This window comes from Ochotona curzoniae, unplaced genomic scaffold (genome assembly GCF_017591425.1).
Source record: "Ochotona curzoniae isolate NIBS_2020 unplaced genomic scaffold, NIBS_Ocur_1.0 scaffold_3208, whole genome shotgun sequence".
In the NCBI taxonomy this organism is placed as follows: Eukaryota; Metazoa; Chordata; class Mammalia; order Lagomorpha; family Ochotonidae; genus Ochotona; species Ochotona curzoniae.
In genome coordinates, this window is record NW_024467106.1 from 31,762,309 (window position 1) to 31,778,108 (window position 15,800).

Sequence of the window (15,800 nt, forward strand, 5' to 3'; positions counted from 1 at the left end):
ATACTATTGTAATGATATGGGGAAATACAGTGAGGTAGGGAGTGGCGTGGTCAAAGGGGGAGTCCCTGTGCCTATGGAACTATATCATGAAAATTAAAAAGAAAAAGAACGGATGTCATGAATTTCAGATACAATTCCAATAGAAAAGAAGAAATAAAGTTCTTACTAACCACAGGTGAGTTCATTTTAGCATCAATGACTGCAACTTGTGAAAAGTACATCAAATATATCAAAATCCACACATTCGCAAGAACAGCCTGGTTTTTTTAAAAAAAAAAAGATTTATTTATTTTTATTGGAAAGGCTGATATATAGTGAGGAGGAGAGATAGACAGGAAGATCTTCTGTCCAGTGGTTCACTCCCCTAGCGGCCGCCACAGCTGGAGCTGTGCCAATCCAAAGCCAGGGGCTTTTCTGGGTCTCCCACCCAGGTGCAGGGTCCCAAGGCTTTGGGCCATCCTCGACTGCTTTCCCAGGCCACAAGCAGGGAGCTGGATGGGAAGTGGGGCTGGCTGGATTAGAATCAGCGCTCATATGGGATCCTGGCATGTGCAAGGCGAGGACTTTAACCACTATGCTATTGCGCCAGGCCCAATAGCCTGTTTCAAAAATAACTCTTTGGTCACCTTGAGAAGTTGCTGAGGCCACAGCTCATTATTCTGAAAACTGATAAAAAGAATGTTTTTCTTATACAGACTATATGCCAAGTGAAAAAAAAAGGCTGGCAAACAAAAAGTTCTTTTCATAGACAAATTACAGCTAATAAATTCTGAAGGCCTGATACCATTAGAAAATCATCACTGTGCTTGTCCTGATAAAATAATGATCATTATTTACTGCTGAAAACATTGGATAAAAAGTGGACAGGAAAGCATACTTGAAAAAAAGGTGATAACACTTGAATCCACTATTGAATACAAACAGGAGTGAAAAGTGCGATAAAATACCAATTGTCCACTCAAGGAGGGGAAATTCAATTTAAATCTCAAACTACCAGCTGCTATTATCAGTCTAAAGGAAGTAAGAGAGATAAAGGAACATGGTGAGTAAAAATTTGGAGATATAATCAAACAAATCCAGATCTGCAGAATTCTACAGAACAAAAAAAGGAAAGGGAACAGTTATACAACAAAAATGACTTAAGAGTCATAATCACCAAGCACACTCATCCTGTTAGCATCTTAAACGACTCAACTGGGGAAAGACGCCTTTCAGACAGTAAAGGAAATCTGAGTACTGTGGCTCTTCTCAAAAGGCACTTAAAGGCATTTTCTCAACCCTGGCGCAACTAAGCCGACAATGTTTCAGCTACTGACACCACTCATCAAGCAGCACCTTCAGAACATTCTTCCCCACACTGGAGGTCTCCACTGCCAAGGGCTGATGTGGTTTGATAGCAAGGGAAGGGGGCCTTCCATCTCTCCTGAGAACACAGGAGGAAAAAAAACCATTTGTCTCATCTGTCTTCCTCCATACCTCGACCTTCCCCAACCTGATCAGTGGTCCACATGGTTACACATCAGTAAAAATTTTTTTTTAAAAATCTGTTAAGCAATGTATACTGGTAATAGTTATGGGTGAGACACAGAAGTCTGAGATTGCCTCTAAAATATTTCAGCAAAAATAAAGATGAAAAAGAAACTCTTTTTCTTTCATGTTTGAAAATTCCCATAGTAAAAAAAGAAGTCTTTCAGTGCAATGGTGATGATAATGAGATATGATTTAATGATTGCTAGGAAAGTAAAATAATAAAGGCAGATAATGGGCCCGGCACAGTGGCGCAAGTGGTTAAGGTCCTCGCCTTGCACGCCCGGGATCCCATATGGGCGCCGGTTCTAATCCCGGCGGCCCCGCTTCCGATCCAGTTCCCTGCCTGTGGCCCGGGAAAGCAGTCGAGGATGGCCCAAAGCTTTGGGACCCTGCACCTGGGTGGGAGACCCGGAAGAGGCTCCTGGCCTCGGATCGGCATAGCATCGGCTGTTGCGGCTCACTTGGGGAGTGAATCATGGGACGGAAGATCTTCCTCTCTGTCTCTCCTCTGTGTATATCTGCCTTTCCAATGAAAAAATAATAAAAAAAAAAAATCTAAATAAAAGTTCTTAAGAAAAATAAATTTAAAAAATAAAGGCAGATAATAACAAGAACTAATAAGGACATGAAGAAACTGGAACCCCTGTAATTTTGTTGGAAAAAAAGTCTAGTAGTCTCTGGAACAGTTAAGCATGGGTGATCATCTGACCCAGCAATTCCAAGAGAACAGAAAGCATACATCCACACAAAACTGTATCTATCAAGGTAGCTATTTTAATACAGTAAAAGGAGAACTCCATTTTCATCAACTAATGAGCAAATAACAAAGTGTGTATCCTGTATATGTCCATACAATGGAACATGACTCAGCAGTAAAAAGGAACAAAGTGCTGACACATGCAACAACATTGGGGAAACCCTGAAAACATGATGCAAACTGAAAGACAGTTGTTATGATTACAAATAATTCTATTTATGTAAAATGTCCAAGACAGGTCCAAGCATAGACAGAAGATAGATCAGCGGTAGCCTAGTGGTGAGGATGATGAAAAGAGTTGAAGGGTGCTGGCTAAGTACACAGAGCTTCTTCATGAAAATATTCATGAAATACTTCAGAGAAATACTCTAAATTGACTGGGGTGATACAAGCACAACTCTGAAAATACTAAATCCATTCAACATCATACCTCAAGTAGATGAACTATATAGTATGTATAAAGTACATTTCAATAAAGTTGCTAAAAATAAGTTGGTAAAGAGGGGCGGGGGTAAGAGATATAAATTCCATATCCTAGAACATAAGCAGCTGGGAGCCACAGATCAAGAACCTCTATCAGGGCCAGTGCTGTGGCATAGCAGACTAAGCCAGCATCCTGTATGGTACCAGCTCTAGTCCAACTACTCCAATTCTGATCCACCTCCCTGATAATGAGCCTGGGTAAGCAGTAGAAGATGGCCCAAGCCCCTTGGCCCTTACACCCAAAAGGGAAACAAAGAGGAAACCCCTGGCTTCCTTCTGGCCCAGCCTGGCCTTTGCAGTCATTTGGGGAGTGAATCACTAGATAGAAGAACTCTTGTTTCTCTATCTCACCCTTCTCTCTATAACTCTACATTTCAAAAAAATAAATCTTTAGTTTTTAAAAGAATTACTATTATTAGAACCTATAAAGTTACATTTGGCTTTTAGATGTGTTAACCCCTTCATCTGATTCTGCACAGTGACACACAATAAAGTCTATAAAATCCAAAGATGATGAGAAGTTGAAAGGCTGTACCCACTCCACCATTAGGCTGGAGATGAACAGTAACATAAAGGGTAAAGCAGACATAAGAATCGAGCGAAAGTTGGCAGCTATCAAAAAGGTCAGACAGACCAGAAATTTCAATAAAGCAAAGCAGAGTGTTGGCTTGCGCATAAGAAGAATTAGTGAAGCTCAACAAAAGTCCACAAAGAATTAGGCTAAGGTAAGGGAAAACTGAAGAGGGTGATCCAGAATTCCATCTCTTCACCCTGCATTTAACTCTCTGTGGGCTGAACTTGACCTCCCAAAAAGACATACTGAAATTCATGCACTAAGTACCTATGAATGTGATGTCCATTTAGAGGCAAATTCACTGCAGATGCAGCCAAATTAATCTAACGACTGGTGCATTTGTAAGAATGGGAATTTGAATCCAGCTCCCTGCTTATGGCCTGGGAAAGCAGTAGAGGACTGTCCAAAATCGTGGGTCCCTGCACCCACGTGGGAAACACAGAGGAGGTTCCTGACTCATGTCTTTGGATTGGCTCAGCTCCAGTCTTTGCAGCCACTTAGGGAGTGAATCAGCAGAGGGAAGATTTTTCTGTCTGTCCTCCTCTCTATATATCTGACTTTTCAATAAAAATAAATAAATCTTTAAAGATATATATATATATATCTTTATAAATATAAATATGAATTTGAAAGGAGGCATATGACAACAATGGCAGAGGTTACAACAGTTTATCTACAGGCCAAGGACTGCCAGCAACCATGAGAGCCAGGAGATAGAGGATGTGTTGTTCAGCACTCCTGGAAGGACTGAGGAGACCCTACTGACACCTTGGTCTCAGACTCCTAGCATGCAGAACTGTGATAGAAAACATCTCATCTGTTGGAACTCATCAGATTCTGGTCCTTTGTTCTGAGAGGGCTTGAAAGCTAGTACACGCAGAAACCCCACTCCACAGGGCTTCTTGTACTGGTCTAGTTCATCATTGATCAAGTCCAATGGCTGCACTTCAGAGATGAAGTGAGATATGTGAGATGATGGAGAATATCCATGCAGAATCTCTTTTTCCTCTGTTCCGTGAACTTTCTCTTGGCTCTCCCACTCTCTTTCAAAAAGTTCTTTCTCAGTCTCTCATTTTCACAGGAGTCTTGGATGTTTTTCCTCGTTCTTCAACCTCCTCTACATGCTCTACCTCAGCACACTTAACCTCTGACTTCACTTGCTACCATCATGCTAAAGAATCCAAACTCTGCCTACAGCTCCCTACCCCATTCAACCTTGAACTTCAGATTCTCTTGAGAAGTTCCTTGCCAGATGTTTCCATCAAAAGATCCTTTACACACAAACTCTACCTTAAATTCAGGCGCAAATTTTCATAACTCAGCATGTCCAAAAGGAAACAAATTGATCACCTTTTCCCACCAATACCAATAACAAAAACATTTCTAATTTCTGATTTTCCTGAGGCTTGGAGTTGACTGTTATCTTCTGTGCACTAAAATCATTCCTGAAGGTGACAACAAGACCAAGCATGCAAATAAAGATAATACTAAAATCTACAGTAGGCAAATAAAGATAATCTCAGAAGAAGCAGAATAAATGCCTTCTGCTCAGTTATATAACAAAGGACAGATTCCCTGCTACCAGCCACCTCCTCAACAATCTAGAGCCAGCCAAGCACCACCGGGCCAGTAAGGGAAACAGGAAAAGTGGGAGATGAAGCCCTCTAGTGGAATTTCAGGCAGATGTACAGCTGTTTTTATCTCATGCAATTTAAATTGTTTCCATTCTTCAGGACATCATGCCTTTGGGAACCTCCTAGACAATCTCCAATATGTACCAGAGATTTTCCACATCTTTCCATATGGGAAATAGAAACCATTCCTACCTCATCGTCATTTCCTAAGGCATTGATTTGTTCCAATTTGTAGGTCCAATATCTGGCTTCCTCCTCTGGGATATCTAACAGGAAAAAAAAAATCTGTATCAGTAGGCAACATGTCAATCTCAGCAAATACCATTTTATTCAGTCAAATGACCAGTCAGAAGAGTAATAGAGATGCCCAACTTTTATTGGTAATCTGGTTCTTACCATTAACGTTTTATTCAATTTTCAGAAAACCAACACACTATTACTATTCCTACTGTTGAGGAAAAAGAAGCTCAGAGAAGCCAAATCATCTGCTGTGGTCACTCAGTTCATAAATTAATGAGCCATAATTTAGAGTGCTCAGTGTGATTTCAAAAACTGCATTCATTCTATGTAACCTTGCTACCATATAGTTAGGGTCAGTACAATGGCTCCACTGGCTATTTCTCTACCTTGTAGCCCTAGCCTCACATATGCGCACTGCAATCAGTTCCTGGCCTACAGCCTGGGAAAACAGCAGAGGATGGCTCAAGCCCTTGGAACCCTGTCCCCATGCGGGAGACCCAGAAAGAAACTTAAGGCTCCTGCCTTCAGATCAGCTCAACTCTGGCCACTGAGGTCATCTGAGGAGTGAACCAGTAGAAGGAAGAGATTTCTCTGTAAGTCTGTCTTTTCAATAAAAATGAATAAATCTTGGGGTCTTTCCTCTCTTGGAGCCCCACTCCTACTGCAGCAGGAGGTTTTCATTTTTAATAAACAAATGAATAGGACCATAAAAGCCTAAAAGAAAAAAAAATACTGAAATATGCAAAACTAGCAACGTTTTTTGTCTTCAAAAAATTTATGAATAAAATTACCACTTGATCCAGACAGCCCACTTCTGGTTAGGCCAGAGGTATTCAGAAAGTTTGTAGGAAAAGAACTATTTTGAAAAACAATGCATGAGCTTTAAAAATTTTTACACCAAAATAAGCTTATCAATACTTTCATTTTCTGTTAACTTTTTGAAGTTTCCCAGTATATCCTAAAGAACTGAAAACATGATCAGACATATTTAGACACCCAGCTGATAACTAGTAACACAATATCCAAAAACAGATGAATGGATAAAGTGGTTACACAAAGGTATTTCAAAAAGTTCCAAAACCAGGAATTAAAATGAGTTGTATTTTTCATAAACTTGTATATGCAAAAATAACATTAATTTGTTTTTAGAAGGAGGGAAATTCTGTCGCAAGTGGCAATACAGATGAATGTCAAAGACATTATGCTAAGTGAAATAATCACAAAAAGACAAATATCATATGCTTCTGCTTATATAAGGTATGTAAAATACAGAAATTCACAGAAACAAGGTGGAGTGGTGGTGACTGGCATGGCTGGAGAAAGAGCTACTGGAGAGTTTTGTTACGTTTTGTTTTATTCTGTTTTGTTTCAATAAGAGTTCTAGTTTTACAACAGGAAAAGCTGTGGGAAAGGTATTGCACAACAGTGTGAAAACATTTAATACAACTGGATTGTATCTTTAAAATGGTTAAAATACTAGAATTTTTTTTAAGATTTTTTCAATTGTTAGGGCAGATTTACAGACAGGAGAAGCAGAGAGATCTCCCATCCACTGATTCACTCTCCAAAATGAATGCAATGGCCAGAACTGAGCCAATCCAAAGCCAAGACCAGGAGCTTCTTCTGTGTCTGCTACATGGGTGCAGATGCCCAGAGCTTGAGTCATCTCCACTGCTTTCACAGCCCACAGGAAAGAAGCTAGGTTGGAAGTGTACCAGCTGGGACACGAACTGGTGCCCATATGGGATGCCAGCGCTTGTGGGTAGAGGATTAACCTGTTGAGAAACCATGCAGGCCCCAAGAGGCTACATTATAAGCTATATATTTTTGATGACCACTAGAAATTTTTTTAAAAAGCTGTAAAAATCTAGGAGGATGTTTGGCATAAGACACCACTGGGATACCCATATCAGTGTTTCCACTTTCAATTCCAGCTTCCAATTACTATGCAACCTGGAGGCAGTAGATGATGGCTCAAGTATTTAGGTCCCTGCTACCTGTACAACAGACCTGAATCGACTTCCAGGCTCCTGGTTTCAGCCCAGCCAAGCCCCAGCTGCTGTGGGCATTTGGGGAATAAGCTTGCGGATAAAAATAATCTGTCCTCTTCCTTCCTCCACATAGCCATGCCCTCTCCCCACACCACCCTTCTTAGGCTCTCTACTTTTCAAATAAATGTTTTTAACATTTTTCAAACCCTATGCCCTTAAACTTAATCAGTATGAAATGACCAAATACTGATTTAGTGACTCAATAAATGAAAAAACATTAGACTTAAGGGGCCAGCACCATGGCGTAGAAGTCTAAGCAGAGGATGGCCCAAGTCCTTGGACCTTGGGCCCCATTGACATGGGAGATCCAGAAGAAACTCCTGGCTCCTGGCTTTGGATCAGCTCAGCGCAGGCCACTGTAGCCATTTGGGGAGTGAATCAGCACATGGGAGAACTTTCTGCTGCTTTTGCTACAGGTCTATATGCTCTGGTGTAGAATAATTCACCAACCCTGGCTCCTGGCTTCAGCCCTGCCCAGTCTTACCCATAAGGGGCATTTAGGAAATAAGCCAGGAGGTGGAAGAGCTCGCTGTATACTCTCTTTCTCTCTCTGTCATCTCCTCTTCCTCCTAAATCCCTCTCAAATAAATAAAAAGCTAAAGAAGAAAAAATTTGGGTGCATTTCCATTAAAAATAAACAAATCTTAAAAAAAAAGCACCATTCTAGAATATACTTTGTGTTATGTCCTGCATCGGGTGAAACACAAACACAGGGAGTGAAGCCAAAATGCCTTCAAAAGAGACGGCCAAGAGACAGAAGACACATTAACGAGACATCCAGTAAACAAGTTCGAACAATACGCTAACAAATGTCAACAAGTTTTAAAACCTGCTCAAATGGACTCACCGAAAGGCAACTCAAATCTCGTATCAAGCAAAATTTTGTGAGGAGTTGGGTTTTTTGTTCCACAGATCTCATCATCTTTCATTAACGTTTCTGCCTCCAAAGTAGACCACTCCCCAGGCCCTTCCTAGGAAACAAAGATCAAAGGTTCAACTTGAGTCTGTGCTGCCTCTGCTCTTGTTGAGCACTAAGAGTTTCTCTCTGAAGCTGCTGAGGCCCATGCAGATCGTGAGGAGGCAAGCACATCGCTGCGACCCCAGGCCTCTGCTGCATGTGGCCCCTGTCCTCTTCCTCAAGGGGAGGACAGCTTGCACTGTGCCCAGCCTCCTGCAAGCCCCAGGACGAGCAGCAACCTCCAAGAGCAGACACCTCCATACCATCAATACTTAATTTGCACAATTCCTAATGACTGTGTTAGCTAAAGACACATGTTACTGCTTCTAACTGGTAAAGTGTTACTAACATTACAGTTAAATATAACTGAACCAAGGTTGCAGTGAAAATTAACTCCTCGCCTGCTATGGGGAGTAAAGACTCAGAACAATAGAGAAGCACAAAAATGTAGAGAAAAGATTTTTAACTCACCCACTCCCAGAGAAAACCCATGGCCTAGGTTAACCCAATAAGAATATACTAGATTCTGTCCATATCCAAAGTGACTGAGCGGAAAACGATGCTATCTGACATATGGTTTAATTTAGGAAATGGGATGGCATTTCAGAACTCAAAATAACGTACAGCAACACTGTGAATACCAACTGGGTCAAACTGGGTAGTTTCTGAAACTCATTAGGGTTACCTGTTCCCAAGCAATTGGTACTTGAAAGAAACAAAACAAAAAACAGCATTCAGATAATTGATTACAGAAGTCTACTAAGATTCGTCCCTGGGTAGCAACAGGTAACCTAGGTAAACCCACACACTCACATAGAGAGACCTATCTGCAGGTACACTCACACACTGACATGCAGCAACCTAACTGCAAGCAAATACACACACACTCACATGCACATGGAGAGACCTACCTGCAGGTACACTCACACACTGACATGCAGCAACCTACGTGCAGGTAAACAAACACACACCGACATGCAGCAACCTACCTGCAGGTAAACACACACACACTCATATGCACTGACCTATCTCAGTTTTGTCATAGGACATAGGGAAGATCAGACTTAAAATCCCCTTGTCCTCTGGCTAAGGTTAGGTAGGAATGGACAGGTTTCATGTACTCTAACTAGAAAGTTCTCTTTCTAGTAATCTAAGATGCATGGATGAACAGCAGTTGAAATGGAGCTAAGATGGTGGAAATGGGGCTAAAACCATACAATCTAACTGGTAGCAAACATACCTCATCCGACTGGCGAATAGTCTTGAGTGCAATCCACACAGTGCCCACCATGGTGTCCCAGATCAGACCTTTGTTCCATACCTCCACACTCAGACCCAGGTCCAGACGATTAATCTCACTAAGGAAAAAGAAAATCATTTTGAGGAAAGGGCAGATATATAAAAGAAACTTCTAAATATCCTGTTCTACTAAACCTTGAATATGTTCTAAACATGATCTTTAGGAAAAACCAAATGACCTATAATGATGCAATCATTTCTTAGGTTTCTAGAAACTTACGTAAAGTATTCATAGAAAAATTCCTTCGTTAGTTATATAAGATGAATAGGTTCTAGAAATCTACCATGCAACAATGCCTAGCGGTCACAGTAAAGCATTGTGCAGTTAAACATTTATTCACAGGGGACTAGTGTTGTATTAATCCACTCCTTGCAAAACTGGCATTCCAGATCATAATGCCAGTATCATCCTAGCTGACCCACTTCTGATCCAACCCCATGCTAATGTACCTGAGAAGGCAGTAGTAGATGTCCCAAGTACTCAGGCATCTACCACCTACATTAAAAAACCAGTACAAAGTTCCTGGTCCCTGGCTTCTGCCAGCACACCACTAGCTGTTGTAATCATTTGTGGAGGGAAGCAACCAAAACATCTCTCCGCCTCTGTCTCATCCTCTCTCTATGTTGCACTGCCTTTCAAACAAAGTTAAGAGGGTAGATTTTATGCTGAGTTTTCACACACACACACACACACACACACACACACACACACACACACTCACACACACGCTTCCCCCCGGAGGGGGCAGGAGAACACAAGCAAACTATTGGAAGTGGAAGTTTCTATTGTTAATCAACTCAATCAAGCATAAACATGTACATGTATACACAAGACTACAAGCCGAACAAACTCACATCAGGATGTACAAATGACCTCTTTAAGAAATGAACAATCAGGGGGGCCGACAGCGTGGCCTAGCGGCTAAAGGCCTCACCTTAAACACACCAGGATCCCATATGGGCGCCGGTTCTAATCCCGGCAGCCCCACTTCCCATCCAGCTCCCTGCTTGTGGCCTGGGAAAGCAGTTGAGGACGGTCCAAGGCTTTGGGCCCCTACACACGAGTGCGAGACCTGGAAGAAGTTCTTGGCTCCTGGCTTCAGATCGGCATAGCATCGGCCGTAGCGCTCACTTGGGAAGTGAATCATCGGACGGAAGATCTTCCTCTCTGTCTCTCTTCTTCTCTGTATATCTGACTTTCCAATAAATAAATAAATCTTTTTAAAAAAAAAAAAAGAAAATAAACAATCTAGTCCTGAAAATATACAGAAACGCATAATGAAGGCAAGTATACTATGAAAGTGGAAATACACTACAGTATGCATCTCTACTTCTGAATAAAAGACGGACTCCCAATTAAACTGTTAAATATATCTTGAGAATAGAATGCTGGATTTTCTACCGTGATATACTAAATAGAAGAATGATGGACTTGTGACTGCTGTTGCAGGTCTTAACTATTGCTGTAACATAGGGGAAAACAAGGGTTGTGGGGAGGCTGGGAGTGGAAGGGGAAATCTCATAGCCTAAGGAACTATATCATAAAAAAGTTTTTTTAAAAAAGAAATATTAAAAGTAAATAGTATGAGAAATGCCAAAATGAATGAAACTGCCACCTAACACAAAAGAGAAAGAGGCAATTAGTAATGAATTTACCAATGAAAAAAGGAAAGGATAGAAGAAGGAAGAACAGACAGCTAGCTAAAACAGCTAATAAAACTCATGTGAAAATGGGGAGAGGGTAAAATTCACACAGCTCAATGTGAAAGACAGGGAAGAAAATTCATGCAGACAGCAGAAGGGCTGGAAAGGAAGTGTTATGGGAAAATAAACACCTAAGAACAAAGCTAGCTATAGGAGTGGGGGCTGCAGATCACCGTGTTCCACATGGGGGAGTTAGACAGTAAGTGGCTGGGACAGCCAATCAGAAATCAGAAAAAAGCAGGATCACAAGGTTTACACACCATAGATGGAACTGTATGGTAATGTGGCCAGGCTACTCACCTACTTTGTAGCTTTGAGTAGCTTTCCATCTAGCTTACAAGCTTTCAGAGACAAGAACTGAGTTCTGTACTATGTATCTACCGCAAAGTACCAGGTACACAGTAAAGCTAAACCCAAAGTATAGGAAGAGACCTTCTGTGTACTCAAATGTGTGCAACCGCCATGACTGAGTCAGACAAAAACAGGAGCTTGGAATTCCATTTGGTCTCCATGTGCATGGCAGAGACCCACACGTTTGAGTTCTCGATACATTACCAGGAAGCAGAATCATGAACAGGAGAAAGGATGGCAATATGAGTGCTGCCTGAATCACTGTGCCAAATGCCCATCCCCACTATGTTTCTTCTTGAAGCTTCAGTTCTCCCTTGGTTTCCATGACACCAACTGGCTCTCCTCTTCATCCCTTTTTAGTTTCTTTTGTCCCCTTTATAAATGCTGGGCTCCACCCCATGAACTTTTCTAACCATATACAATCTCAATTTCTCTGTCATCCTCTCTCTCTGCTTCCTCATCTCCACCTATAGCTTGAATTGATGGAAATATTTATCCAAACCAGAATTCTTCCCTGTGAGCCAGTTTTGAATGTCAAACTGCTTTTTGAACCTCTCTTCCTTCCAGCCCTGTAAATATCCCAAAAACATGCTTGTCCATCATTGAGCTTACATTAATACTCTATCCTACCTACCCAAGCATCCAAGCAGATCTTCGGGTTCAACCTCAATATCATATATATATATATATCCTTTGCTCTCCATTCATTGTGTTAACGTATTTCCTTTTTTTTTTTTCTTTTTTTTTTTCTGAAAGGTACACTTTTACACTGCTCATACATCCAAAGCACTTAATAATCTTTTTTCACTTTCTTTTTTATTTCATTTTTAATATTGTTTACATAGTTAGAGGAATATATGCCCATGTGGACCTCCGAATGGGGCAGGGAGGGTCTGGTATGGAGGAAGGGGAGTGAGACATGTGTTTCATTTTCCCCTGTGTCCAGAAAAAAGCAGGGAGAGATGGCCACTCCTTGCTGACAAACTACATCAGCACCCAGGGATAGGAAAAGGTCCTTTGTTGATGCCCTGGAGACCTCAATGTGGGGAAGAGTGTTCTAAGGGTGTCACTTTAAGTGGTTTTGATAGCTTTGAGTTGCTGTCAGTTTCATTGCTCCAAGGTTGAAAAAATCTTTTTAAGGCCTAACAAAAATCCTCCTGATTGAATCCACAGACCCAAAAAAATATTGCATAGCTTGGCCAAGAAAGTGGTCAAATCTCTTCTGCTTTCCATCCCCTAATGAGATGGCTGTCATCCCCTGTTGGCCCAAATAACCTGGCCACCATGTCCCCCATGTGCATCTGGTTATACTCTCCACTGAACAGGCATCAGTAACTGTGAGGGCTCAGTTTCAACACGTGTACTCCAAGGTTAGACAACACATTCTGTGATTTCTCCCTGTGGCCAGGATCAGAGTCCAGTGGTCCAGCGGCGGACCTCACAAAGAAACCTCACCAAGGATGACCCCAGACTTGACTCTTACATGTGCCAGTCTGTGAAGGGTCATATTTATTCTGTTACCTGTGCCAGCCAACACACATATCAGTGGATGCAACCGCCTGTTCAGTTCTGCCCGTTCAGTTCTGCCCCAGCTCCATTTCTCTCGCAAACTGATACGTCCTGTGGCCAACCCAACCAGTCTGCCACAGACCCAATCCTCATGCATACCAGCAGGTGCTCTGGACTAGTTGAACCCCAATAATCCACCAGGGACACCGAAAACCCCGGATTTTGCACATGCCAGTCTCAGTTGTGGCCTAGCCATGCCCAGTTGGTATTCCATCCTGCTCTGTACACACCCATGATTGCTGAGGATTAGCTCAGCCCAACTAGCCCCAAATGCAACCCTCATATATGCCAATTGGTGACAACACCTTGCCCTGGTTCACTCCTAGTCCTGGTTCTTGTGCTCCCCAGCAATAATTACAATCTAACAGGGGAATGCTTTGCTCCCACCCCTCGAGCATGCACCTGCCAGAGGGTACTGTGGTCCAGCCTAACATGATTTGCACCCAGCCCTAGCACTTGTCAGCTGGTACTGTGACCTAGCTCAGGTGGGGCACACCCATTCTGACTCTCAGGCAAACCAGAGGTTGCAGTAGTGTAGTCAGGCCTGACTGGCCCACAGAACAGCCCACTCCAGCCCCAGTTCTCATGCTCATTAGTGGAATCAACAGCCCAGCAAGGGAGTTCCCAAGTTCTTCTATCAGGCCTGCTCCCAGACCTAGATCTTGGGAGTGCTGCAGCAAAGTCTGAGATGGTCCACTCCCGTCCCAGAATTCACCAGCAGGTGCCACAGCCTGACTTAGCCTGGCCCATCTCCAGCCCTCATGTGAACTGGCAGGTGTTTTAGTCCAATCTGCCCGGGCTTGCACCTTGTTTCTGATTCTTTCTCATACCAGTGTTCAATGTGGACTCACCCTGCCTGGCCTGCCCCTAGACCAAGCTCACTTAAATGCCAACGGGTGCTGAAGTTCAGCCTGGTCTAACCTGTTCCAGCCCTATTTCTCGTGCTCACTAGCAGGAGGTGTACCCGGCAGGGAGAAACATAACCTTTACAAAAAAGTAGATCTTTTTAAAAAAATGTTTAAAAAGAATGGGCCCAGTGCAATAGTCCAGTGGTTAAGGTCCTCACCTTGCATGCACCGGGATCCCATATAGGCATCTATTCTAATCCCGCCAGCCCCACTTCCCATCCAGCTCCCTGCTTGTGGCCCAGGAAAGCAGTCGAGGATGACCCAAAGCCGTGGGACCCTGAACCCATTTGGAAGAGCTCCTGGCTCCTGGCTTCAGATTGGCTCAGCTCCAGCCATTGAGGTCACTTGGGGAGTGAACCATCAGACTGAAGATCTTCCTCTCTGTCTCTCCTACTCTGTTTATCTGCCTTTCCAATTTAAAAAAGGAAAGGGAAAGGGAAAGGAAAGGACGAACCAGGCAATGGTAGCCTAGTGGCTACAGTCCTTGCCTTGCATGTGCCAGGATCCCATACAGGCGCCGGTTCATATCCCAGCAGCCCCACTTCCCATCCAGCCCCCTGCTTCTGGCCTGGGAAAGCAGTCGAGGACGGCCCAAAGCGTTGGAACCCTACACCTGTGTGGGAGACCTGGAAGAGGCTCCAGTATTCAGATTGGCTTAGCTCAGATCACTGCAACCACTTGGGGAGTGAATCATCGGACGGAAGATCTTCCTCTCCTTCTCTCCTCCTCTCTGTATATTTGACTTTGCAATAAAAATAAACAAATCCTTTAAAAAAAAATGAAGCCCTTTCTCTTTCCCATTTTCTAACTCTAACTTTCATATAAATTAATTACAAAAAAAAAAAATTGGGGCCAGGAGCAATGGGAAGTGAACCAGTGAAAGGAAAATCTTTCTCTCTATAAATCTGCCTTTCCAATACAAAACAAAAATACAAACACACACACACACTGTGAATGTACTTTACCTACCACATCTCTCTCTTGTTCCTTGAACAGCAGTGCTCAAAAGAATACTTAACAATGTTAGTACATCTTACAAACCCTAGACATCCACACAGTCTTCGCTGTATCCAAGCAATCACCTTGGCAAGATTACAGCACATGCAGGCATACGGCCGCTGCCGAGTACTTACAACATGAAATCTTGTTCCCAGCAAGGCTGATCACCACGGACTGCTACAGTTGTGCTCTTCACATTCTGCACTTTCAGGGTCACGTATGTGTTGAATTTCTCTGAGAAAATGCAAAATTAATATTAACAGTGCTCAGAGCATTACCCAATCTCACAAGACCCTTGGAATAAAGTCACACCCTAATCAAAATATTGCATACGAAAGAAAAAAATGACACTTTACGTTGTATAATACAGTCTCATTCAAGGTACCAGAGTTGCACCAAAAAAAAAAGAAAGAAAAAAAAAAAACTACCCTATCTTCAAGAGAATAAGCTAAAAAGCAGCATTTCTTTCAAATTTTAAGAAATACATATTATATATGACCTACTGGAATAAACGCAGAGACACACAAAAACAAAGGCTTCAGAAACACAAGTCGCTGGCTACAGTGTGGCTGCCCTTGTGGCACAGCATGTTAAGCAGCCAGCTTGCCACGTGGGCATGCTATATGTGAGCGCTAATTTGAGTCCCAGTTGCTCTTTCTTTTTTTTTTTTTTCTTTTTTTTTTTTTCTCTGCTTTCAATTCAGCCTCCTGTTGACACACCTGGGAAAGCAACAAATGATGGCC

The 15,800-nt window shown here is 42.4% G+C and overlaps 1 protein-coding gene across 1 annotated transcript in view; it reads right to left on the reverse strand.

The window, feature by feature from the left end:
- Positions 1-15,800, reverse strand: part of UNC13B (unc-13 homolog B) — a 190,335-nt gene that overhangs the window by 140,197 nt on the left and 34,338 nt on the right. The window contains exons 3-6 of the mRNA XM_041004543.1: positions 15,192-15,291; positions 9,468-9,585; positions 8,117-8,240; positions 5,171-5,244 (exon numbers count right to left, since the gene is read on the reverse strand). Coding sequence (XP_040860477.1) covers positions 5,171-5,244; positions 8,117-8,240; positions 9,468-9,585; positions 15,192-15,291 — 416 coding nt within the window. The remainder of the gene's footprint in view (positions 1-5,170; positions 5,245-8,116; positions 8,241-9,467; positions 9,586-15,191; positions 15,292-15,800) is intronic.